Consider the following 27,897-nt stretch of genomic DNA (forward strand, 5'->3'; position numbering starts at 1 on the left):
GGCAGAGGCAGATCATCAGTGTGTCAGCAGCAGTCACAATCACATAGATCAGCAGCACAGAGCACATTGCTCCACACAGGGAAGGAGAAACAGAGAGAGAGAGAGAGAGAGAGAGACAGACAGACAGACACGGAAGAGAAGTGAGTGAAAGAGAGACTGAGTGAGGGACGGACGGCAGCACACACTTTAACTTGTACTCTGCGCTGCGGGATAATTACCAAAAAAAGAAAAAGAGGCGAATCTCAAGTGGCCGCAAAGTGTTGGTGAAGATGCCGCGGGTAGTCCCGGACCAGAGGAGCAAGTTTGAGAATGAGGAGTTTTTCCGCAAGTTGAGCAGGGAGTGTGAGGTGAGTCTGCTGCGCTTCTACACTCGGCGGAAATAAAGAGAGAAAGGAGGCTCGTTAGAGAAGAGAAGCGTGCTGTAACAAACTTCACACTGTTGGGTAAAACTAATAAAGACTGGTAGCGCACAGAGAGGCTTTGTTATAAGTTGCTTCGACGTTGTTACTCTTTGTTATTTTGCTCTTTTCCTTTATGTCGTTATTTGTGGTATTAATCCTGGATGAACAAAAAAAAATTCTATGTATTTTTTGTTTTTTTGTTAAAAGTACAAACCCCAGAGTAGAAAGAGGGATCTGCTTCTGACATCAAAAATCAAAATTCCTGTCGCTTATCTTCAAATTGCAGCTTACTGAATATCAATCAGTCCCATTCAGTGCAGATGCCAAATGTAACATGTATGTGTGTGTTATTCTTTTCTCTGTAGATTAAATACACTGGCTTCAGAGACCGGCCCCACGAGGAGAGACAAGCTCGTTTCCAGAACGCCTGCAGAGATGGACGGTCAGAAGTGGTGAGCACAAAACAAACGTTTTCTCATTCCTTTTTACTCCTTATAGAATATAACTGGATGGGGAGAGTAGTCCTGTGTACCCATAATGTGACACAAACAGTGGGAAAAGTGCAACCAGAAACTGAAAGAATTCATTTTTATAACAAGCACACTGATGTGGATATGATGTACAGTGGATGGATGGTGTGTCTTATTCGCTCTGTTGTGAATGGCACTAGTAAATATTAAATTACAAAGACACGATCGCGGCACTAATACGTGACACTATGAAACCGTATTGTTAAACTCGCTTTGTGCGAGTGCGGATATTTTGATGCGTCCCTGCACCAGGAAGTAGACCTGTTATCAGACATGCAGACCCACCAGACTTTACTTCACTCGCAGGCTTCTTTCCTCTGTGCTCTGCAGCTGCAGTCGTCACATGTTATCACGCAGGCTTCACGGTTCCAACGAACGCTGCAGGAGGTGCAATTTGGGGCCTGAAAGCTGCCACTTAAACTAAACCTCACCTTGCTTGTCTAATGTTGTTGTACACAGGAACCAGACGACAGTAATGATACAAAAGAGTATTCACTAATTTTTTCAATAATCATGTAACTGATTAATACCTGGTAATTAGATTACTATTTTAGTTTAGATACTCAGTTGTGCTGGGCGGTCCCGTGCTCTGCTGTCGACTGCGTCACACTGATTTATGTAAAAAGTTTTTTCTTTATTTTCACTTACGGAGGAGCAGCCTGTGGGTAGCTGCTGCAGCAGGAGGTAACAGTGAGCTGGGTCTGCCATTTATCCGTTTCCCCGCCTCGCTCCGCTCTTCCAGTGCATCCAGTCAAACGTCCAGTTTGAAATGGATGCCTCCCAAAAGCAAATGGCTTTACTCATACGAGCTCACTGTCACAGGATCACAATGTAAATTATAGTGCAATGCAGGTAAAACTGCAGTATTCTCCGGGGGACAGCAGTGCGCTCTCTTTGTTGTACCCAAACAGTGTGAGCAGCATTTAATGTTGCTGTGTTCTGTGAAGGCTTTAAAACAAATCTGAGTGTGAGGTGAATTCTGTGAACTCCAAAGTGTAGCATGTTCCTCTGCAGTGTAGCGTAGAAGTAGCTCAGTGTCGAACTTTAACAGTAACACAAAGCAACATTGTAACAGAAACGTATCTGCATATTTTACTGTCTTCACTTCTGTGGAAATACGACGAAGCTTTCTCCTTACAGTAAGCGCAAACAAACCCACGTGACCTGCTTTTGTTTCCTTTCAAACACACAGGGCGCAGTGTTTGCGATCAGCACTTTATAACGTCAAAGCAAGTCTGGACACATTAATATTCTAATGATGCGATTAGCCAAGTCTGTTTCAAACTTTCTATATCACGCCTCCAATAAAAGGTGAGGTCAGACGAGAAAGCCTTCGGGCTACTGGCGCAAACACAGAGCAACTTCTGCCGTCTTAGTCATCCTCGTGGTATTTTTCACAAACACGCTGTCATCATCGGGCAGCGGGGGTGAGCCTGGAGGGTGCAGGCCATCTAGTTTTACCATCTTTTAGTGGGCCGCGTTGCGTCTGCCTGTCTGTCCGCACTGTATTTATAAGCCTCTTCTGCCGTGAGAATTGATGGCCACGGTTTTAATGGTTTGACGGCAGCTGTGACATCATGCCTCTGATTTATCTATCGGCCTGACGCCGCTAAAGACCTCCTGCTATTTTAACGGTGAGCGTGAACAACTATTAGACACAATGCGAGTCAAATGTGCTGTCGAGGTTGGCCTTTTATGGACGAGACAAAGTCTTTTTAATACTTCTGGATTTTAAAGTTTGACCTCCAACGGATTGGGATGTGTGTGTAGCGACGTCACAACACGTTAACGTGTAGCTTTTAATAAAAGCTGATGTGTGTCAGCCCTGGCGCAGTCAATCAATTATTAACTTTTAAAAACGATTGGGAAAAAAATGACATCAGACATTTTTCCAAGCAAAGACTTTGGAATCTCTGGAACTTTAAATAAATAGATTTCCAGAACAAACATGTGAGACATAACTCACGGGCTAACTGTAGAATTAATTTTACTTGACATGAAAAAATCAAAGACAAACTTTTAGTGGTTTTGTTTTTCATTATTTTTTGAAAGCAAAATCAGATGTGCAGTAAGTCTTTAGAGTTAAATGGCTTTTAAAGAAACAGGCATTTATCTCGTTTTAAAAAATCCTACTAATTTCTGTGCCTCAGTATTTTGTTAGACACGTACGTATCACGAGAAATGAAATGAGGCACACACACACTGATGCGTGGCTCTAGTCGCAGGGCCATTCTAAAATGTTCAGGATTGATCTGATGAATGGGACAATAATTCAAAGTAAATGATCTTCAGCTCAGCTCATTAGAGATGAGTCCTTTTCTAAACTACTATCGATTTTTATGCTGCGCTGCTCTCTCTGTCTTTCTCTGGATGTTCATCTCCTTTGACTTCATTTTCTTTGCTCCTCATACTTCTCTTCATCACACTTCATGTCCTCCTCCACCTTTGCCTCAGTTTCTTGTCTCCTCTCCTCCACTTCTGTGTTCTTTTCTGCTCCTTTGTCTCCGTTTCCCTCCATCTCTCTTTTTGCCTCCCCTTCCCTCTTTTTTCTCTCCAGCAGTAGTAGGCAGCAAATTAGTATCAGATGGTTGTAATCCAATACTTCAAATACAGCAGAAATGATGACTCGGGTGTTCTCGGAGCTCTCTGCTCCCCTCCGCGTCGTTCTGTCCTTCTTCTCTTTCATTCAGTTTTTGCTCCCTCTCTGATGAGGGACAGATTTGAAAGGGTGCATAATTCATATGCTTCCAGTTTCAGTCGCATCACTAATGCCCTTAGTATTGATCTGTCTCAGCAAACGCAACACATCACACGGACACACAAAGACAGTGGGCGCACACGCACAGATTCGCATTATAAAAACGACATTTTCTAACCTAATTTTCTGCCTCTCTGTTATTCGTTGCTTTCTGACTGCAACGGAGAAATGCATTTTATTGATTTTCATTTCATTTGTGCTGCTGTGTGCTTGTGTGGAGGTACGTGTGCATATTCCGAGCGGAGCACATCCCATTAGAGCGAGAAGCTGTTTTACAGAAATCCGAAAAGAAGAAACACTAGAGCATGATGTGATTATATGTTTGTGAGGAGAGCAGGCCGCTGTTTCAGTTGGAGCTTTTGTTCTGAGATGAGAGCGGTTAGACCACGAAGAAACTCAGAAAGGCAAAGAGGAGGAGGGGGCTTTGATACATCGAACTTTAACATTTGTCACATATTTTCAGCATTTCAGGTTTCCTGCTGAATGTACTGGGATTTCTTCTAATTTATAATGCATTTCTGGACATTTTAAGAAAAAAGCGATTAACATTGATTAATTACAATAATGCAAAGCTACTGAACTTCTAAATGCCAGCTTCTGGTTTGTAATCCAGTTTCAAGGCCCAAGCTGAGATATAACAGTAAGGTCGAGTAGATAAAAATGCTCATCCAGAGCCACAGCTGTGCAATATCCCCTTATTATCACTTATCACTCTGAGGTCATTACATACTGACGCTTGGTCAGTCAATATTAGCCCTCTTTACACCCTTTTAGGATTATTTTTTAATGTGCAGCCTGATAAAGTTCAATAAAAGTCACAAAACAAATAAAAAGCAAGCGACACTGTTAAATGTAACTCAGTTAGTTTGTCTTGTAGCATGTAACATATGAAAGTCCATGTTTGAATTATTAAACCAAACCAAGTATCTAACCAAACAGTGACAGAAAAGGAAAAGTGGAAGTGTAAATACAGCCGTCCCAAATGGGCCTTCAGCTCCTCTCTTTGCTTGGACGTCACTGGCTTCCTAATACAGAATTTTGACAGTTGTTGTTCTGCAGGAAAATGCTATACTGGCATTTACACTGATGCTAAAGCTGTGTTCATGTGTGACAGCAGTAAGCAAGAGACTGTAGGCAGAGCATCACCATAATTTCACCCGCTGGATAGTGAAGACCTGTGGTACCAAAGTCCTGCATAAAATATATTGTTATTTTTCTCAGAAGCTAAATGAAAATGAGCATTTTGAAGTCATTACATGGCCAAACACAAGTTGTCTAAAAAGTTATGTGTTGAGATCTGTCTTCAAAAAATCAAAATCAAAACTTCATGCAAATTTCAAATGATCTCGTTTCACCTCTGACCGACTCAGTTGTGCTTTTTCCATTTCTCCACAGGCCTTTGTAGCGACAGGTACCAACCTCTCTCTCCAGTTCTTCCCAGCCAACCTGCACGGAGATCAGAGGCAGGTTCCTACGAGGGAATACGTCGACTTCGAAAGGGAGTCGGGAAGGGTAGGATGAGTGAAAGATGCACCAGCTCCAGCAAACACATTTCTTTCATTTTGTAGTGTGAAGTGCACAGTGTTGGGGAGTAACGGAATACATGTACCGCCGTTACGTATTTAAAATACAAAATATGAGTAACTGTATTCCGTTACAGTTACCGTTTAAAAAGGTGGTATTCAGAATACAGTTACTTTGTTGAAATAAATGGAATACACGGCGGTACTTTCCTGTTTCATATTGTCGCGGGTCAGGACTGTTTGGGTTTGTTTGACAGCTACGCTCTGTTGTTCAGGCGGCAGCGTTATGGTTGCCATGGTTACAGGGTGACGCTCTCCCTCTCTGCGTGTTTCCTGGGTGAGAGAGCGCTTTTTTGTTGTTGTTGTGCTAAGCTAATAGGCAGAATGCTACAGGCATGGCCCTAAAGCATGTAGCCTGATGGGCAGTGTAGTCCGTGCTGCAGCGAGAATGGACTACCATACACGTTATGTGTCTGTGAGCGAGGGAGGGAGAGAAAGGAAAAGTCCGAGCTGTCACGGAGCAGAAACGGGAGCTGGAAGCATGTAAATATAATAATAACCACTGCAGCCAAGAAGAGTGCCTGACGAGCCCATTTGTAAGTAAGCTATTAAGACTCAACTGTACGCTGTGTTCGTGTTTTCCTCCGGAACAATAAGTTCCGTTGGAGCAGCCTTTCAACGCCTCTCTCTGTCTCTCGCTAGCAAAGTTGACCCAGACAACAAAGTAAAGCCAGTTTTCAGCTACGAGCCCAACACGAACCCGACGTATTAGTCAGAGGTCCCTTTACTACGGTTCGGAGCCGCGGACCTTCAGTAACAGTAATAAATCACAGCAATAGGACATTCATGTAGTTGTAAACAGCATGATAATATATTAAGTAATCCAAAGTATTCAGAATACGTTACTCTCATTGAGTAACGTAACGGAATACGTTACAAAATACATTTTGGGGCATGTATTCTGTAATCTGTAGTGGAATACATTTTAAAAGTAACCTTCCCAACACTGGAAGTGCAGCAGTCAGTGTGTAAGCAGACACACATTGTTTGCACCTTTAATCACGCAAACAGCAAAACCTCCACAGGTTTGAAAACAGATGTTTAGTCATGTGTGCTTGATTCATATAACGTTGACATTGTGAAACTTTTAACAAAAAAATAGAGAAATGGCGTCTGCCCCTTTGCTTTCTGTTCTGCTTTTATTCAAGAAATGAAAATGACACCAAAGACAAAAAAAAAAAAGCCTCATGTGAATTTCTGAGTAGACGTGTGTCAGGACACATTTGACTTCAACTTTTAGCCAATAACAGCTGACAGAAAACACACTGATTTGGGTGTCAGAGGTGGTACAGGTGCCCACGATGGACTTAAAGGGATCAATGAGCGTGTGGACACATTTTGTCTTTTTTGCAAAGATAACCAGCGTGGGCTGATTGTGACGCTGTGAACAGGATCTTGTTCTCAGAGGTGAAATCGCTGCCGAGCTTCGTCTCTCACGACAGCAAATTGATGAAGACCTTGTTTGAGGCCTGAGTAGGCCTCTTCTAACATCAAAGAAGAAGTTAAACAACTTTGAGAGCTCAGAAGATGTTAGTTTGCTGCTGTTTCCAAAGTAATATCCACTGCTCGGTAAACCGGCGCTGCCGTGTTTATGTGTATGTTAATTGTGTCCCCTGGCGCCAAGCCTGGACTCTTCCTATGGTTGTGTGTGTGCGCGTGTGTCAGAAGACCCTCCACGGACACTGGCCAGCTGAAATGAATGCCGGCTGGCGGCTCATTAAAAATGCATTCTGGGGAATCGATGGACCTCCGTGCCCTGAGGCTGACGGGCTAATCTCACACTGTTAATTATTTAGCTCAAGTGCCCTGACGTTGGGAACTCATGTGTGTGTGTGTGTGTGTGTGTGTATGTGCATGCACTCGTGTTAATGGGTGATTAGCATTTTGCAGACTTTGTGTTTAGTGTCAGGCAAAAGAATGCATGCGTACGGCCGAGACACAATTTGCGTGTGAGACTCTCCTCTTCTCTGTCACCTTAATGGTGCTCACAGATCTATGAAGTTTTAATGAGGCCAGCACTTGTCAATGTAAAGCAGCTCAACAGTTGTTTCGTAGCACCAAAGTCGAGGCCTCGCTTTCTGTGTCTCCCTCTTGAAACGAACAATGTTGACGCTCGTGCTGACAGCGTGGCGTTCATGTTTTAAACTGAAACACAAACGAGTTCTTCTGCTCACTGTCCGGCTCGAGGACACTCTCCTTTCATGCTTCTCCAACAAAAGACACAACGATAAGGTTTCGGTCTTTTCTTTGATGTAATATTCATTTCCATAAAAAAATACAGGAGAGCGTGGTTTCCCGAGTGCAAACAATTCCACTCTGCCGTATCAGTGCAGAACCTTTGTTCATGCACTCGGTGTACAGTTTCTGCAGTGTTACTCCACCAATATCCCGTCTTTAGTTTCACGCACACAAACACACACTCACAGCCTGCCTCACTATCCCACTGGACCTTCCTGCAGAAGATGACTGTCAGGCCAGGCCAGAGATCTCGTGTACGTTGCAACTTCTTCTCTTAATTACTGTCACGGCTAACCCACACAGAGAAACCCGATGCTTGGGGATAGTTGGGGTTTTAACTGCTTGCAAAACAATTGGTACAGATGAAAACTTTTCAAAATGAAATTACAGCACAGGGTAACTTTAGATATAAATGGGGTTATCTTTCTTGTAGTTCTCCTGATCCTTTCTCTGTTCGTTATTCTTTTGATTTTACGTCAACATCCATACTGCATCACCTTTTTTCACTCTGCCAGCTGGACTTAGATCCAGATCCTTTGGGTCCCTAAGTTAGATAAATGGTAAAGAAAATGGGTCCATCCAACCCTCCGTCCACTCCCGGTATGTTTTGCACATATCCTCACTCCCACTCTGTGGGCTTCATCCCCCACTCCTTTACTCACTCTCATCCTCACTTCATCTGCTCTACCCCTCCATTTCTCCCCTTTTCCCGCCTTCCTTTCCAAACACTGATGGTGCCAAACCAAAAGAGTGGCACAGCCAGGTTAAACTTGGCGACTGAGCATATGGTGTGTGTGTGTGTGTGTGTAAGAAAGAGGGAGAGAGGCAGGGATTGTAGAAGTTACAGGCTCTCTGTTTTGCTGCAGGCTAATGGGAGCCAGCTGTGGAGGAGGTTAATTTTAGTGTTAGCTGCTAAGTTGCTACCAAGCCTCTGAACACGAACTGTAGCGCCGGCAGCAGCTTCGTCTGAAACAGACGACAGCACGGTTCTTATTTTACAGTTTTGGAGCATTTAAAATGTCAGAACTTCCCCGGTCACTATGTTTCGGTTTGACTTTGCGTCGCGCTCAGCGTTGGATTGGTCTATCTGGGTCAGCCGTGCCTTGTTCAGAGGCAGGTGTGACCTGAAAATTAAACCCATTTCTAAATAAATGTTGGCTGTTTAACGACAAAACAACTACACACTATTATTTAAGTTTCAAATACTGTGTGGTGCTTTTTTCTGTAATCAGAGTAGTACATCGTGTTTAAGCACATTACCTTTATCGTTATTCACATAAATAGATGCTTGTTAAGTCATTTTTTTGTTCATGAAAGTCCTTAAAAATCGTTTTTCCCCTTCATTGATTCTTTCGTGGGAGTAACCACGTTTCTAAAATGGATATCTGCCTTTCTCGCCACATTCCCGTCCTCCTCTACTTTTGCAGCTTTTAACAGGACAGCTCGAGACGCCGCCTTTTTCATTGACCCAAAAGAATCGAGGTGAAGAGGCCATAACACCGTTGGGTTGCTGTACTTGTTCGGACCCAAGGTGCTGATGGCAGCACACAGTTGTTGCAGATTTGACGGTCACAAATTCCCATTCCAGCACATCCTAAAGGTGCTCTTTTGGATTGAGATGTGATGACTGTGCAGTCCACTTGTTGTTAGCAGTGTCACCAGTGTTGTGGCTTTCTGCTGCTGTAGTTCATCTGTGTGAGGGTTTGGTGTATTGTTATTCAGAGATGCTCTTCTTGGTTGTTACAAGAGGTTTAATTACAGTTGCCTTCTCCTCCTGCCCTCAGCATCAGTAAGGTACTTTTGCCAAAGCTGCTGCTCACTGAATACTTTCTCCTTTCTTTACTTTTTATTGTGATCTGTAAACCCCAGTGATGGGCGCATGGGGAAAATCCCAGTAGATCACCAGTTTCTGAAATGCTCAGACCGGCCCACCTGGCACCAACAACCATGCCACGTTTGCAGTCACTTAATGACCTTTTGTCTACATTCGGATGCTCTTTTGCAGGATGTCCTGAGCATGTCTACGCGCCTAAATGCATTGATCTGCTGCCATGTGAGTGGCTGATTAAATATTAGCATTAAGCAGAAGTTGAACGGGTGTGCCTAATACAGTGAATCTTTTGCGTGTGAAGACGCAGAAAATTAACTGAAAACATGTTCATGAACCAGGCCATTTTCAGTCATACGTGTATGAACTGTAAAGTTCTAGTTGTGTGAATGCTGTGTGATGGTTTTCAGCGCTGAGGCTCCGTCTCTGTTAAGTGTTCTGACTTTGTTTGATCCGGTACGACGAGCCTGCACTGACACTTTGTTTTCTTCTGCTGTGAGAAGTCGTCGAGCTTGCAACCCAAAAAGACTATAAAGGATCGTCAGGTGATAACTTACCGTTTGTCATGACAGCACAACTGACGGCAATTAACTCTACTTTTTATATTAATTCATACCACAAATATGTCGCACACCCAGCGGGCCTTACTTTCTCTTTGTGCGTGCCTCTCCGTGCCAAATGATTAGATACTATTATTGTGCCTGCAGATAAAAGTTGTTCCAGATCGATAGGAGTGAATAGAAAATATGGCAAATATGGACACAGCTGTTGATGCACTGAGTATGTTATTGCACCGTCGCAGCTCCACGCCAAGAGTAAACGGACAACTTTTGAGTCATCAAGAGCTTTCAGCAAGAATGTTCGCAATCAAAGTCACTCTAAAAATGTCGCTCTTTTTAGGTTAGATACACAACAGTGGTGCAAATCAGCTGCTGCAGAAAGTGGACATTTCAAATGAAGTCAATGTCAGAATTACACTGTGATGGATGCAAAGTGCTTTGGCTTCTTTGATCAATGTGAGAAGACGCCAGCTGTGAACCTAAATGTGCATTTCAGTGTGTTTGTACGGCTGGAGGAAGAGAACACAGAGATTTTCTGATTCTTATTAAATTTGTCATCATGATAATGAAAATTCTACATTTTGTCACATTAACTCTTCCTCTATCTTCTTCTTTGTGCTCCAACCTCAGAGTTGTTTTCAAAGATGGTGAAAAAGTTCTTCCAGATGGCAGCGATCTCTCTGACACACACAAGCCCTCTCAAATCATTTCTTATCTCACGCCTCTGCTGCCCTCTAATTTATTCATCAGCTTTAAGCCTCCAGGACTCTGTCACAGCAGCATCAAGTGTGCGTGCATGTGTGCGTGCATGTGTGCGTGCGCGATGTGCGGTGTTATGTTTCCCTCTGAACGGAAGCTGTGCCATCGGTGCGTGACTTGTCAGTGACATCATCAAAGCCAGACCACTAATTGGTTCCCTCTGCTACTGCTTCTCTTCATCCAAGCCTGTGTGTGTGTGTGTGTGTGTGTGTGTGTGTGTGTGTGTGTGTGTGTGTGTGTGTGTGTGTTACTTCTCATACAGCCCAAGTGGCTTTTCCGTTCATTTTAATGAAGGTTGTTTGATTGAAATAAGTTAAAGTAAACTTTGATCTGAGCCCCACAGAGACACACATCCACACACACATCCACACACCCCACACACATCCACACACATCCATGTGCTTCTCCTCCCACAGAGTATCATGTTTCCTGCTCAAGGGCTCAGATCAATGACCACACCCACTCCCACAATGCACTGTTCTGTCTAGTGTCCTCTGTTTGTATGCTCTTTGTGCGCGTCCCCGTGCTGCATGTTCGCATCGTGTCTTTGTGTCTTTCGTCTCTTTCTGGACTCTGGCTTGAACAGAGAGCGAGCTCACTCTGGTGAGAAATCCAGCACGAGTGTGTCAGTCCCATTCCTCTGCTCTTAGTCCTTCTCTTCCAGTAAATGTGTGCTGAGCTGGAACAAAGTATGTGCAACAGTTCACCTGTGTGTTTCTGTTCCTGTGAGCCTCAGATGTCCTGACGCGATCGCACACTTTTCTTGTTCCCATTGCTGTGTTTTCATTGTTTTCCTGCCTCGAAAAAAAGAAGGACAGCCACTGTTCTGAGTGGAAATGTTTTATACATTATGCAGTTTTACGTGTACTTTGTACCTCTGAGTTATTCTTCTTTTTTTACACTTAGGGTTCTCAAAATGTGGTCAGCAGGTGCACTGGCAGCATTTCACGTGCCCTGAAAGCACATCAAGGAAAGAATTCACTTCTGCTCATTTCATTCATTCATAATTCACGTTCAGAACGAGGACAAAGGTGAATGTGCTGAACTCTTTTGTTGCCGTCATCGCAGCGCCCTAAGCCTTCCTAACATTGACAAATACAGCTGGTTTTTCAGAAATCTCACCATCAACAACAGTTAAAGTGTGAGCCAGCACAGAAATTTAGTGAGCAGTGTTGAACCACCATCCTCGTAAAAGACGCATTAACTAACTAAAGGCTTTTTGTGTGTTTGCTTTAGCTACACACCCAAGCTCACATGTTGGCATCAAAACTATCAGAAAACCTTTAAAATGGTTTAAAGGGTCATGTGTAGAAAACTCACAGCACGTTGTGATATTGTCTTTTCAACAGAACTACACTGTTTCTCCATTAACTTACTAGTTTGTGGCTCGGTGTAGCGGTAACAGCGCGTTTCTCCACAAGAGAACGACGTCCCAAACACAAAGCGATGTCTGCAACGTCATTATTTCAAACCTACAAGATGCATCTGTTTTCCTGCATCAGAGTAAAAATGGCAACCTGTTGCTCTTTGGAAAATGTTGCTGCTTTGCTGCAATGTTTTTTTCTTTGCCTGATCAGATATAAATCATTTTCTTGTTTGGAGATTAAGCTCCGCCCCCCCACCTCCCCATCCTCCACACAGCTGTCAACTGTGTTGACAAAATCAAGCATGATGAAAATAATAATGTAATGAGAATAGCGAGATACAAAAAACACAAGACAAATGATTTGATTCCTGCTACAGTAGCTGAGTAAAGCAGACTTTCTTCAGGTCACATGACACGGGACATAACCTTCATCTCCAGGGTTTCTGGCTTTGGACCTCCTCTGATGTCCTGCAGCTTCTCTTCAGTTGCTGGATTGAAAAAAACAAACAAAAACACAATGCTTTGGTAATCTGCAATCATATCAGGTAAACTGTGTCTGCAGAATATTTGGCAATGCAAAATGTGCTGGTGCTTGTCAGCACGTGTGAGTCTTTGGAAAAATATTTAGTATGAGCTCGTGCTCTCTCTTGTTTGTAAGTGTATCTCCAGCGTGTGGAAGGATTTGCATGATATTTCCATGAAAGCCATAGGAACATGCCACAGTTTCTGGCCCTCTGGTGCACACAGAAAGGACTTTGCATAGCAATGATGCACATCATGTGTCTCCGGGCAGTTAGAGATTCAGACTGGGGCAGGGCCAAGTCACTCACAATAGAGGCACCAACTGCCAGGAACAATTGTTTTGCAATACAAAGATATGACCTGAAAAAAGTTTCAATATTTTCGCTCTGTGAAAACTGAAAAGTGAGGCCTGTGAATCAGTTTGCACAAAGAGAAAAGTTTCTTCTTTGTGGGTTCGTGTTTGTTTGTCTTCACCTTCCTCTCACATCTGTCTCAGATCATTTAGATGTAAGCTCAAAGTCATATTTGACATCATCCAAGATGACCTGGCAGTTACTGTTTGTCATGTGGCGCGCGCGCGTGTGTGTGTGAGTGTGTGTGTGAGTGTGTGTGTGTGTGTGTGTGAGTGTGTGTGTGTGTGTGTGTGTGTGAGTGAGTGTGTCGCATGTTGTTTTGCAGTCTTTATAATTACAGGGTGGAAAGGCAGAAGAAGAGAGAGTGGTCATGCAGTAGAAGAGTACCCTGCTATTATACTATTGCTTTAGCAGGTGTGTGTGTGTGGGTGTGTGTGTGGGTGTGTGTGTGTGTGTGTGTGTAGGACAGACAGAGACAATAGGCCTGAGGACGTTAGGCTGTATTCAGCAGGGGATTAGAAACAGAAGGCCAGTAACGTGCTTTATCTACACCTGCTGCTGTCACACCTGGCACACACACACACACACACACACACACACACACACACACACACACACACACACACACACACACACACACACACACACAGGTCTATGACTTTAATCTTTGAGGTGAAAACAATTATCGCAGTTTAACAGTTAAAGGCATGACGGTCATTTTTGACAAACCTGTACTTTATATGTAACATCATTACTGTCAGCTGTTTGTATTTTTGTATGCTTTGAGTTTTAGCCATCACCTTTTAATAAGCACTGAGTTAGTCATTAATTTGCTTTCCATTTTCCTCCATGTTTGAGCCAAAAGTGACCATATTTGGACATGAGGGTGGACTGTGCTAAGCTAGCTCTAGCTAGCTCAGAAAGTACATGTGAGCACATCACACAGTTGTTTCCAGTTATTGCTATTAAAGGTTCATTTGCAGAGAAAAACTGCAGCACTCAGTTTTTACACAGGTTGTTAACAGTTAACCACACAGCAGGCTGTATTATGTGTTATATTATTACATTAAAAGAGGTCTAAAAAAAACACAAGACGTTCAGCTGAAACCAAGAACACAGCTAGAGGTCACAGCCAACTGCGTAAGCACCAGCCTCATTCGAAGTGGTCAAGCTCTTAATCACACATACTTTTAAGCCTTCGAAGCCTTTAAAGCAGGGGTGGGAAACTCCAGGCCTTGAGGGCCGGTGTCCTGCAGGTTTTAGATGTGTCCTTGATCCAACACAGCTGATTAAATGGCTAAATGACCTCCTCAACATGTCCTGAAGTTCTCCAGAGGCCTGGTAATGAACTAATCATGTGATTCAGGTGTGTTGACCCAGGGTGAGATCTGAAACCTGCAGGACGCCGGCCCTCAAGGCCTGGAGTTCCCCACCCCTGCTTTAAAGTAAACCCCACAGAGTTGTCATGGAGCTGCAAGCTGGCTTTTTGTACCAGGCTGTAAGTTTGTCGATTTCTTTGTTAAAGTTGGGGGTCTTTGGGGACTGACTCAAGTATGAATCCAAGGACCTGCAGTTTTTGGCACGTCTGTGTAAAATGGTGTAGTTTTACACCTCTGGAGACGGGAAATTGGTTTTAAATCGTTTTATAGTTAGAATCGATTTTAATGTTATTGCTATGCATAATATGGCTGCAGGATCAGTCTGTGTGATTGTAACCATGAAGGTGAGCACAGCTGTTTTAGCGCTTTATGGTATTTTCCTTTGCATCATTATTAGCGTAATGATTCTGAGTATATTTCAGTGGATTAACCATTTCTGTCTGGTTTCATTGACTGATCACTATGGTTTCAAAACGACCTACATCAGCGATATCACAGTGTGTTCATGTTGATAACTATTGAGCTTCAATCCATGTAGTGTGTGTGCAATGAATAAAGCCTTAAATGAATTCATACCGGAGCTATTGTTGAGATAAAGAATTGAGTTCCATTTGAAATATGAGAATATTTTCTCCTGCATGCTGGCGACGATCTTTAGACTAAAATCCTAAACTCTTTCCAAACGTCACCTTCTCTGCTTTAACTTCCAGAGATGACAAAACGATGTCTGCTGGCTGTGAAAAGGCCGTCGTGTGTGCTGTGGATGAATCAGGAATGATTCATGTGATGTGCACTTTATTATCCTCGCAGCTGTCCTGAGACTGTTTTACAAAATCCCTCCATTCTTCAGAGCAGTCCACGGTCTTGTATCATACGAGGCGATCACATGGGTGACGAGTGGCGATAAAAGGAGCGAACGGGGAAAGGAGGCAGAAAAGAAAGCATCTGGCTGCTGACTCAGACGCACACATAAGGGCACGTGTTTATTGTGTGAATAACACACACACAGATTTCCACATAGTCACTACAGATCGTCTTTAATCTAAATCACACACACACACACACGCTGGTGTTTGTGTGACTCTTTGTAATCGACACATTCAACCCCCCAGACACTGTTACACTCACTGATGTTACATTCTTCTGGATAATAACATAATTACTGCACTAAATCAGTTGGTGCCTCCAGCTTAGACAGTAGACACACACACACACACACACACACGCCTGAAAGCAAAAAAGTTATGCACTGAATTGTGGTGGAGGAATTAAAGAAGGCACGTTTTTGTGTTACTCGAATGTGTTTGCGTGTGCATTGACATGTGTAGGAGAGACGCACTGCCACAACTCAAAGGGCTGAAACACAGATACCCATTGTGATCACACACACTTTGTGGGCACTGGTCTGTGTGTGTGTGTCTGTGTGTGTCTGTGTGTGTGTGTGTGTGTCTGTGTGTGTCTGTGCGCTGTAGTGGGTTGTTGTGCTGACTAGATGGTTGGCATCAGGCTGAATGAAGGGCAGTATGCCAACACATCTCCCTCCATCTGCGTCACACAATGTCTGCCAACATACACTGTTACACACACACACACACAATCTCAAAAGCACTTACAATAACCGGCGGCTCGGTGGACGTGTTAGCATGTGATACGTCTTTGCTCGGCTCTGTTTTTTCTGACAAAGTGGAAGAAAATAAGATAATTAGATTTCTATTCTTTACACAAACGCGAATATTCACAGATGAAATATAATTCACACTCATTCACAAACTAACTGGTTGTTCCTGTCACGTACAATCCTCATCAGCGGTCTTAAAGGACTACAACGCATGAGGAGAATTAGTTTAAACCAGTCAGTGTAACATGTAACAGTAAGTCGTATATTCAGCGAGCAGAGATGATCCAAAAACACACCTGTGAAGGTCACAACATGTCAGTCAGGATATTTCACCAGCCATCCAATCACTGAGTGACCTCTTCGTGTCCGTCATCAATCTAAGCTGTGTGAAGTACCAACAGACAGACGAGAGCGAGCATGATGTTAACGTATCAGTGTGACATTGTTAGCCACACTCATACGTCTGCATTTCTATGGATGGATAAGAAATAGTACAAAAAAGATGCTGATTGTGACTCTATAATATCATCAGAAGAACCAAAGACCAACGCACACACATATGCACTCACACAAAATAAGTCATAATTACTTAGCAAGAAGCACACGACACTGCACGTATTCAACCAAACGTTAAAAGCAATTTACAAAAACAAAACAAATGGAAAGAAGACAAAATAGGCACTTAAGAAATAAATATATATATATTCAGTGCAATGCTGCAAGATTCCTGTGTTGAGGATTTAATGTTACAGAGTCCAAAGAGAAATCGATCTGATCGGAGAAAAAGACAAAAGAAGCATTTTGACCTCAATGAAAATAAATCCAACACATCTCAGATTGTCACAGGCTCCACTGGAGACTCGCTGGTATAAAATCTAACATTAGAATAATGAAAATGATGAATCATTTTAAAACTACAGCTTTTACCAGGCATCACAGCACAGATTTGCCTTTGCATTACAGCTCACAGACAGAGATGATCCTATCAAAGAGAAAGTACAATTTGAAAGGCCATGGACTCAAAATAGTGAATGATTTCTCTCACAAAATGCCCAAACTCCAAGTAAAAGAACAAAATCGAGCCAAGGAAACTGTTTTTCATGCTTAGCTCACCAGAGGATGCAAACTTGCTGTCTTAATAGAAGTCTGTATGCACGCTCAGCCCTTTAACACAGAAAAAGCAGCGGCGCCCGGGTAAATGCGCGGTTATGGGAAACCGTGTGAAATATATTTAACCTCAGTAAATTTCACATGTGATGACAAAGCACGTAGGCACATGTGGTTTTAGAGTCTGTTTGTTCTTACAAGTGAAAACGTGAAGTTTGCTTCGAATGTTGTTGTGAGGAAGACTCACAGTGGATGGTCGCACTTTATAAAGTATGTGTAACTCTTACCAGTTAAAGCAGTACATACATAGTCTCTGAGACCAAGAGTAAGGCAACGCTTCACTGAATGTGCTTCGCATTTCCACTGGATTTCACTCTGCTTGTTTTTCATATTCACTGCAGTGTGTGAGTTCTCCCGTCTTCACGTGTGTGTCTTAGTAAATGGATGTGGGGGTTGACATGGTTCTCTCTCAAAAGGAAGTCTGTGGTTGGGCCGTTTCTACATATTTTCCCCTCACACACACACGCACATGCACACACAGACACACAAACACACACACACACACGTTTTCCCTGTCAAGCTAAATGAAGCTTTCTTTTAAAAGCAATATGCAGCCCCACAGATGTGGAAGCCATTCCTCTTGCTCTCTCTTGCTTTCACACACACACACACACACACACACACACACAGAAAAACATTCACTCGAATAAACACAAAAACCCACAGTCTCTTGGGGTGCGGTCTCCCCTGCAACCCCGGTGCAGTGTGGGTAGCTGTCGTAAAAGAGGTCCTGTGAGAGAGCGTCCAAAAATAGCCTGAGTAAAAATGCAGGACCATAAAGCTCGCCCAGTGTCACTCAGAGAAATCCAGTCATCTGTGTGTCTGTGGATGTGTTTCAGAGGGGAGTGTTTAAGTTTTGTTCATTCATACCAAAATACTTGTTTATGTTGATAAAAATAGCCCCTCACAGCTTCCCACCCTGACAAATACACACTCTGCATCTGTCAGAGGTGCTGCTTCATTGGGTTACAGAAATCAGAGTAAAGAAAAGGACGGAGGCTGAGTGTCCTGCATCGTACATTATGAACTCTTTTGGCTGAAATAATTTCTTAAATCTTGTGAAATTCATTGTTTAGTCTGACCGTGTTTTAACTAACTGACTGTTTTTGGCTTCTTCTTCGGGGTTGTTGCCTCAGTTCAGGGCGCTGCAAACAAGCTGAGAACGCAATACTGATTAGATATGGGTTTTTATTGATCTCTGAGGGCCTTTCTCAGGAGCACAAAGACTGGTAGAATGAGCCCAGTATGTTTTTGCGGAAGGGAGAAATGTGATCAAATATAAGCGTTTTTAAGGCATATTGATTTTCACAGGTTCACGCTCGCAGAGTTATCTTTGGCCACAGCAGGCAGCTACTTTCACTGTGGAAACAGTGTGTTACACCCTGAGTATGCTGCCTGCCCAGCAAGTCAAACAAAGTTAGACTAGACAGGAAATAAAGTGTAGCGTTTGAGTTATTGGTGTCGTGTGTTTTCTATTCCTCAAGTATTTTGATGGAACCCAAAAAAACTCTAATTATTTTTTTTATTATCTATTGCCAAATACTGAGAAGTAGTTCAGTTTGCAGCTACTTGAATTTTCCTGCAGGAGTTCAGCCCAGCAAATCCAAACAGAGAAATAGTTTTGTGATCCTACAGATGTGAACGTGGTCTAAACTCAGTTCATGCATACATGCAGACTGTGGCATACGCACCCTGACCACAGCCTGATCCTCTCCCAACGCCCTGTGCTGCTCAGCAAACAAGGAAGAGACGAGGGTTCACGAAATATAAGTGAGCGCTTCTAGTCCCTTTATTATCACAGCTATTTCACCTCTCTCACTGACGGAAAGACAAAACAGAGACAAAACAAGGTCAAAGAAGAGTGACGTGGACGGTCTACTATCGATCGGCTAATGTTGTTCCGTTTCTCTTTCTGACTTAACTGAAAACACGTGACATTTGAGGCAAGATTACATTTATTTTCAATGAATAATGAAAGGGATGAAAGCTGTGTAGTCTAATGTCTGAATGAGACCATTAAGGAAGCCGCAGACCTTTTCCACAGGCTTTGAAATTCAAATGCCTCTAAAAACGAACACAAAGAAGATGTTTTTGATATACGACACTCACGTTTGATTATTTTAGCTACACTGTATCAAAGGAGTGAAAGCATCACTCACACAAACATTCGTGTACATTCAACGACCTCGACCAGTCGCACGTGCACACATATGTAAATGCAAGTGTGTGTGTGTCATTTAATAGTCCGACACTCAGAGTCTCTGGAGAGGCCTTGACGTACTTTGTGGTTTTTCTGTTTCACAGACGATGGAGCAGGAGGGGTCAGCGGTAGGAAGGCGTCCACGTCCCAAACACGGAGCTTTAACAGCCGATAGATTCTGATTTAAAGCCGTCATTTCGAATGAACTCGTGTTCACATGAAGCTGCTGCTCCACCCCAGGGCCAAAGCACAATCCGTGCACGCCCAGTATTTTTGTCATGAGGAGCAGATAACACATCTTTGTGTGATTCTTACTGAAAGAACTGATGTACTTTTAATATGACTCACTGCCATCTGCCTTAACAGCTTAGATTTAACTGTGATTACATGAGAGGATTTTGAACAACACCATAAGCGCTGCAAATACTTGACCAATGTCACAACACATATTGGTTGCTATTTAAAACGCCAAATGTGGACATTAATGTGGTTCGCTCTCTCGCTGTCCTTGCAGGTCTATTTAAAGGCCCCTATGATCTTGAACGGTGTGTGTGTGATCTGGAAAGGCTGGATCGACCTACAAAGGCTGGATGGGATGGGATATCTGGAATACGATGATGAAAGGGCACAGGTATCACCAGTTCTACTTTTTACTCAAATGTCTTTTCCTCGTCAGGAAACCAACTACGATCTTTCTTTGTTGTCGTTTGTGCTCGCAGCACGAGGACGCTCTGGCTCAGGCCGCGTTCGAAGAGGCTCGACGCAGGACGAGAGACTTTGAGGACAGAGAGCGATCGCACAGAGAGGATCTAGAGGTGAGAGACGAGGGATCGCCGACTATTTATCTCAAATATATACTTTATCTTGAAATCTTTCTCAGTCTTGCAAAGCCGGTCCCAAATGATTCTGTTGTGGTGAACAAAACAAAAAAACCTCTCGTATATGCAAAGGTTGGAAATGTGACTCGTGCAATAGTGTTTCCCTTCATGCTGGGCCTCTCAGTGATGGCTATAGTAGCTATAAAGCAGTATAGTGAACACAAAATGCAGCTCTGGAGGTCGCAACAAAGCTTGACGTGTAATTATTTTTTACGGTGCATTTTAGTGTGAAAAAGAGAATTAAATGCCGAAAAGGCTCCTGCTCTTTTTGCCCTCTAACATATTTATGTTACAGACTGGCTTTGCAGGACTGGACAGAGCAAACAGCATCACCAACACAGCTTGCTTGTAGTGCAGTTTCTTGTTTGCAACTCTGAAAATAAATTGGCTCACTGAAAATGATTTTTATCCTCTGCTGAATTTTCTCACAGATGCTTTCAGACGCTGAAAGTAGAAAAGTATCAAAGTGAATTAAAAGTAGAAATGTATTAAGAGTGCAATATATATCTGCAGCATCAAATTTGTAGTATCGCTTTCCTTGCTTAGTGCTTGGGGTTGTGTGATGTGTGCTTGTGTTCTGTAGTTTGTTTTTAATTATTATTCTTTTTCTTTAAAGATGATTTCTGTAGTTTGAACCGTAGGTTTAGTGCATGATCAGTTTGGCGGTAATTCTAATCTGATAATTGATCTGACTTGATATTCATGAACTATTGAATGACTTCAGTTTTGTCAGGTTTCCCAAAAGCCTCAGAAGGGAAAGTAGTTTGCTCATGTTGTGCATTCCTTTGAGAAGTTTAATTGATGCAAACTTGGCAAAACAAGGTGATGTGTTCATTTTAGTAGTTCAAATGTGACCTTTGAACTGCACGTAGACATATAAACTGATTTCTAAACTGAGATTCTGTAGTTTTGAAATTTGAAAGTGTCCCAAATGCATTTCATTGCTTGAGACAAACTCACTTTCCCAGCAAGGCTTTGGGGAGATCAGTGGCATCCTTCCTAAGTCGACGCCCTCCGAATGAACCCCAAATTGTTTATTTTTTAGGACCCTGTGGTTTCTAAAATCTGGGACTGATGACACACAGACAGCCAGCAGAAAAGAACAGGGTCTGTGTCCTTCATTTCTCACCATCTATCACACTGTCATGCACTAAACCACCTCGTGTGTGTGTGTGCATGTGTGTGTGTGTCCACAGTTTCATTTGTGTATCTGCATTCTTGTTTTTGTCCATTAATGTCTGTGTGTGTCTCTCAGCACCTGCAGCATTTTCTATGTTTTTATTTCCACACCGTACATGTGTGTGTGTGTGTGTGTGTGTGTGTGTGTGTGTGTGTGTGTGTGTGTGTGTGTGTGTGTGTGTGTGTGTGTGTGTGTGTTCATGACTGTGCATGCTCTGCAATGAATTTTATTCCTATAATTTTACTGGAAAACGTGTTTGTTTAATGCTTGAATGGTGTGAGAGACTCGGTGAACACAATGTGATGTTTCATAGCTAGTTTGCAAAAGGAGACACACGGCCGGCTCAGGCACAGCTTTGTGGCACATGGTCCTGCAGAAATGAAAGAAAAGAGAGGCTGAATGTCATCGTGTGAAACAGAAAGAAAGATTTGATCCAGGTTGCCTTTTATGTGACTGAGCTCATGTGGCTTCCCCGAGGCTGCGGCAGAAAAAGGAGACCTTGTGTCTCTCACTAAACCAGTAGAAGCACCATCACTAGCTTCTTTAACACAATGTATAAACTCATTGGTTTCCATATTTAAAATGATTTTGGAACACATCGGCAATCAGAGGATGGAAACTGTTCCACTGTACAGTAAAGTAATCGCACAGTACGTGAAGGTCATGTTACTAAAACGCATGTTTGAGATGGAGCACATGAGTACATTATTGCTATCCTTATCAATATATATGAATCATAACGTATAAAGCTTAGCTTCATACATATGGAGATCAAAATAATATAAATCAATAATAAAATGATAATAGCTCGTGTGATTTTATATCAAAGAAAAAATGTCCACTGACCCTGTGAGTCATTTACAAATCCGTGTAGAACTGTAATTTAGCATCTTTATCAAAATATAATGATGTGCATTACCACTGTTGTTTCTTTTTTGGATAACAATAATAATTATATTTTAGCATTAAAAACACTGTTTTGGTTAAAGAGCTTGTGCACACCAGTGAATGAATCATTATAGAAAAAAATGATTTGGGCAGTTACTAATACTGTTTATTTAGGTCAGCGGTAGCACAAACCTTACCCTGGGTGATGGTCTAGTAAATTTGTTCAGTATATAGTGGTTGAAACGTGTTTATTAGGCAGGATTCAGTATGAACCGAGGAAGAGTCATGGCTATCTAAAAGCAACTGCCCCAAAGATGATTTTACAACAAGTCATTTCAATTCTTGTTTCATACCAAAAGAATCAGAGTTTGTAGAGTTGCTAAAACAGCAGTCACAGTGGATCGCGCTATGAGCTTTTTGTTGTTTTCTCTGGGTGTGCCTGACGAGTGTTGCTGAATAGCTGCACAGATTCAGCCTCTGCATTTCTGTGGTCTGAACTCCACCTCTCCATCTGTCTCTCTTTCTCTGTAACTCTCTGTGTCTCGTTAGCTGGTGATCCAGTTATCTCTGTGTCCTGTCTGAGCTGCACGCACTTCAAAGGCAAAGTTAATTTCTTCTTCTCTCAGACAGAAGAGAAAGAAAAAAATGAGCTGAGGCAAAATTCTCTTTTCTTTCCTTTTTTTCAAAATAGAAGGGGAGTGAAATTTGATTGTTTCACCTATACTGGAAAACACACATGATGATAAGAAGATTAGGCAGATTAGCAGGTTAAGAAAATTATGTTGCTCCAACTTTGGGTTGAGAAGTTTTCAAATAGATCAGCAGCAAAACGTTGATGTCTTTTTTCTCCTGTGAATGCTGATTGAATATAAAAGACCAGTCATTTTGGCAGACACAACATTTTTCATCCAAACGCAGCGATATTCCAGTTACTCAAGGTCAAAGGGCGCCTGTCACAATGATGGATGTATAAGCAATAGATGCATTTTTAATACTGCATGCATACACACACGTGGTTTGCTTAGCTATCTCTGTGAGTACATTCATTGAAATAATGCATTGGCTCGCCCTTTGCTGCTGCTTGCACAAATGATATTATTTTACACATGCGCCATCCAAACACTCAGTGCTGACTTCTGTTTGAGTGAATCGATCGGAGCTCTGCCACTTTGGATGTACTGGACATTCTAATTGAACAGTGGGAATCGGGATCCTGTGAAATCCTGATGCACGCTGATCCATCTCCCAGTCCGGTTACATTATGTGATAAAATGAGCTAATGTACAGCAGACTAATGGGACAAGAGCAGGAACGCCACAGAACTCGCCTGACAAACATCCGTCTTTCAAACATCCGGTTTTCTTCCGTGCACAAATGTGATTTTCCAAAATATAAACACGCTGCCAAAAACCCCACGCTTAGCTGATGCTGTCAGTCCAGGTGGTTGTGTGTTTGTGATTGTGTTTACTGATAAGAGGGACAGTTATTCTGCTGTTGTTTCAGATCAGTTCAAACAAGTAGAATTTAGTTTCAAAAGCAGAGTGACCCGAGAGAGGCTGTCTGCCTTCGAGCACACGCCAACCAAAAGCCTCTTTATGCACTCGGCCTGTTTAGCCTTACGTACCGGGTGAGCGATAGCAAAAACCTAAACATGCGATTTGCTCATGAGCACATCTGTTGCACCGGCCTCAGTGAAAGCCTAACCTTAATTCTCACTTTAAGGCAAACCTACACCGGATGTGTGAAAATGTGACGACTGGCCGAGGGTCCCCTTCGCTACAATGTCCTCACGTCAGCGGTTTAAAACTCAATCGGGTCCTCACTAGGATAGCTAGACAAGTGCATTCACACACAGTCACACGTGCACTCCAAGAGCAGAGAGATTTGGTGGTGAATGATGAGCTGCCACTAAAAGCATTAATATATCATTAGTATTGATTGCCATCAGACCCCCTGCTTTGACTTACACACACACACAAATACTGTACAGGCACACGTGTGCACAAACTCGCAGATACAGCACATTTGCTCCAAGTTTATCAAGACACACACACACAAACACGCACGTGTGCACACTTGACACACTATTGAGTTGTGGTTAAGCAGCCTATAGTGGTACAGAAGGCTCGCATCTTTACGTGGATCAATACAGAGAGCTCTTCTGGCCTTATGATTACTGAGGACCACGCCCTTCTGCAGAGACAAACACTCGCTCAGGCTCTCGCTGTCTGATTAAAATCTTGCTTGTTTCCTGAGATTTTGGATAAACAAAGGTGTGTTTAGTCACATAATTAACTGCTACATGCTGTTAATGTTAGAGGGAACAGTTTGTTTGTTTTTCATTTTTCAATTTGACCACTGAGAACACAGAGCAGCAACATGTCCTCAGCCAAATAATGTGAGCACCAAAACAACACATTTCAAAAGTTCTACAATTAGCAGTCTTGTTCCTTATCACACACACACACACACGTAAACAAGCATCACGTCGTACCCGGTGCTCTTCGTTTTGTGATCTGATAATTGTCCGAGATCCCAGAGCAGATTCAGTGAGAGCATTTCTGAAAATGACCTTTGCTTCATAGCAGTAACTATGATTGTAACTGGTTTTTAACCACCAACAAGCATCACAACTCTGTAAGTAAACAGCTGGCCAAGTAAACACAAATAGTTACATTATGTATAGACCTGAGAACCTGGAGGAGGTGTCTGAGAGGAGAATGCGAAAAAAGGTCTTTCTATCACACAGGAAATCCTTTGTCCCGGTGGCAATAAGACTTTTTAACTCTTCCTCACTCTGTAGGTGATTCTCCTGAGACGATTGCCAATGTTATTCTGTTCCCTCCCAGACCGTGCAATATTACCCAACAGTACTTATTGAATATTTGTTTCATCCCCCCATCATACGCTGCTACTCCCTTTATTCTATTGCACAATACTTTGTCACTTTCTAGAATCGCCTGCACTGATAGTTAAGTTATTTATTCACCAGGATATAGTTATGTATATTACTTCGTTAGAGTTATCCGGTACTATGTCTTGCACTATCCTACTGTATATTACTGTACACTATTCTTATTGTATATATTGTATACCTTATATCTTATTCATCTGTTCCTCTGTCTCTCCTGCTGCTTTGAGCATGTACATGACATTAGAATTTCCCTCGGGATAAATAAAGTTGTTCTTATTCTTGTTCTTATTATTCTTATGTGCTCCGTTGTTAAAGATGGTGCTTATTATCCTTAATGTTTTACATCATCTTGCATCTAAAACACGAAACTGTCATAGTCATGATGGTTTATCTGTAATATCTATCGAGTTCAACCCAAACTTTTTGCCTCAGTATCCCAGTTTTCTTTGGGTTTCTCCGATTGGCCCTGAAAAAAGCGACAGAATAATCCAATATGACATTTTCTGGGGAGTACATACGCACATGGCACAGATGGTGCTGTGTGATCAATTAACTCAGCTTTGATTCAAGTCAGTCTAAATGAGCCACGCATTAATATTTGATGGTAGCAGCGTTGATAGAACAACAGAAAGCTTTCCAGAGGAGACTGACAGGACCTGGAGTCAGTCTGGCTAAGAGGAGTCAAAATGGTAGCATGACATACTGTATGTGTGTGTGTGTGTGTGTGTGTGTGTGTGTGTGTGTGTGTGTGCATGTGACTGCGTGTATGTTGCTATTATGGTGAGTCACTGAGATGACACAAACTACATTCCACTTGAACTAAGCAACCCCTTTACTATCTCTGTCTGCATTTCTGTCTGCTCTGCTCTCTGCTTCACCTCTCCCCCCTTCTTGCTCTCAGTTGACCCCTGCTAAACTCCCCCAGCTATCACTTAAATGTAAACCTACAACCACAGGTTTTTTTGTTTTTTGTTTTTACACCAAGAGACCATGCTACGGCGTAACAAACACGCGGACACTAAACCCAGTGGTGACATATTTTTAAAGGCCTCGTCATGCTGATGGTTTCTACTGGTGACCTAATAATCTGCTTTGTTAGTGTGTTTGTCTGCGTCAGAGAGCCTGCATGTCAGCCAGTTTATCTCTTTGCCTCTGCCTGCCTGTCTGCCAGTTACCTCAACTAAAATATCAACATCAGTAAAGTGTATAAACAGCAGCACAGTCGTGCTGTAATGAAGCTCTCTGAGTACCTCTAATGGCAGTTTGGGGTATTGCAACTTTCTGTTGTAATTCTGTGTGTGTGTGTAGAGTCTTTTCAACATAGAAATCAGACTCTGTGTAAAGATTCTTACCTCAAGTGAAGCTTGGCATTTTTGCTGTAGCTATGGTGCTGGGGGCGGGTCAGAGGTGGCCATATTTGGATGAGAGAGGCTGAGTTATCAGATAATGTTAGCGAGCTGCAATCATAGACTGTATGGGTCCAGTATGCAGACACACGCCTTGTAATTAGTGCTACATAAAACACTATTATAAGTTAATTGGAGCCTCTGGCATGTCACTGCATTAGATGATTGCATAAATCACCAACAACACAAATGTTTACTGAGACGTCTCTGTGACTGGAATTAGCAGCGATGAAGGTGAACTCCTAACGTTAAGCCTTAATTAAGTGTTAAAGAAGATTTATAAAGAAAACTTTGCTTTCACAGTGGTTGTAGTGAAAGGCTGTAAATATGTTTACTTCTGTTTTAATTTGGGAGTCTGTGTGCATTGGCATTATTTTGAAGTTCTCCCCAGACTGGAGAAATCTTTACATTTGTTAACATGTGAAAATCTGTACTTAATTTATTGTCTTTTCTCTCTCTCATCCCTTCCTTGCCATCTCTTTCCTCCTGTCGTCTTAACATGCTCTTCTCTTTCCCCCTCTTCCATCCTTTTATCCCTCTCTCTCACCAGTCCAGACGACAGCAGGACCCCAGCCCTGGCTCAAACATGGCCAACGCTGACATGGAACACAAGATGCGCTGAGGAGGAGGAGGAGGAAGTTATGGAAGGAGGAAGAGTAGAGAACCCGTGCCGGCTGTCCATTCACTTTCAATGCAATCAACTGAAAAAGAGTTGAATGAAACTGCAGTTGTAGATCAGTTGTTTCTAACGATGAAGGTTTCGCGTGATCATTTCTACATGCGACTCGTTTTGTTGTTTTCAATATTTGAATGTAGATGAAAATTGATTGAATTGAAAGTGAATAAAAACCCTCGAAAAAAGGGCCGAGGACACAAAGGACCTGGGCAAAAAGTAGTTATATGAATATTTAAATGTTGAACACGAGCAGTTAATGTTACAGGATATTGTAGATGTGACACGGCTTTCACAGATGTCATTCAGATTTAAAAGCTTTAATATTTTTTGTCCAGGTCTGAAAGAAAATCGATGGATAGGGCTAGTTTTGCATACCAAAATGTATTTTCTATTACTATTACTGTTAAAATAGAGCGAGAGTGGTTGTAAGAGGGCTTTAATGTCATTAACGGGGGAGGGAGGGCAGAAGCTGAAAGAAGCGGTTAAAAGAGAGTTTGTTGTGGCCCGAGGTCACAGCTTACCAGCATCAAAGGTGTTGGAAAAAGTTTAAATAATTAAAAAAAAAGGTTTCTGCATTGTTCAGTGTTGTGCAACACTTAATATTTGCTAGCATGCCCTTGTTTACCCCTACTATACCTAGCTCACGTCCTAAAGCCTGCTGTTTTCTGAGACCAAAGTTCACTTTGCTGGAAA

At 42.4% G+C, this 27,897-nt stretch overlaps 1 protein-coding gene and 1 long non-coding RNA gene across 5 annotated transcripts; one reads left to right on the plus strand and one right to left on the minus strand.

Moving 5' to 3' along the window:
* On the plus strand, positions 1–27,897 carry cbfb (core-binding factor subunit beta). Of its 4 annotated transcripts, none has more exons than XM_063480200.1 (7): positions 1–347; positions 767–853; positions 5,085–5,201; positions 19,777–19,893; positions 19,982–20,077; positions 21,186–21,247; positions 27,079–27,897. In XM_063480200.1, exons 1-6 carry the CDS (start codon positions 270–272, stop codon positions 21,213–21,215), a joined length of 525 nt encoding a protein of 174 aa, XP_063336270.1. In that variant the 5' UTR covers positions 1–269; the 3' UTR covers positions 21,216–21,247; positions 27,079–27,897. The 4 variants fall into 4 exon arrangements, with proteins under 4 accessions (XP_063336270.1, XP_063336272.1, XP_063336268.1 ...); XM_063480202.1 differs by having other exon boundaries at positions 27,084–27,155; XM_063480198.1 differs by lacking the exon at positions 21,186–21,247.
* Positions 12,338–17,728, minus strand: LOC134630238 (uncharacterized). The gene is made up of 4 exons (XR_010094259.1): positions 17,290–17,728; positions 16,192–16,277; positions 15,891–15,952; positions 12,338–12,511 (listed from the first exon to the last, which is right to left on the minus strand). It is a non-coding gene; the product is annotated as an uncharacterized LOC134630238 (long non-coding RNA).

This window comes from Pelmatolapia mariae, linkage group LG7, assembly GCF_036321145.2.
Source record: "Pelmatolapia mariae isolate MD_Pm_ZW linkage group LG7, Pm_UMD_F_2, whole genome shotgun sequence".
NCBI classification, from domain to species: domain Eukaryota; kingdom Metazoa; phylum Chordata; class Actinopteri; order Cichliformes; family Cichlidae; genus Pelmatolapia; species Pelmatolapia mariae.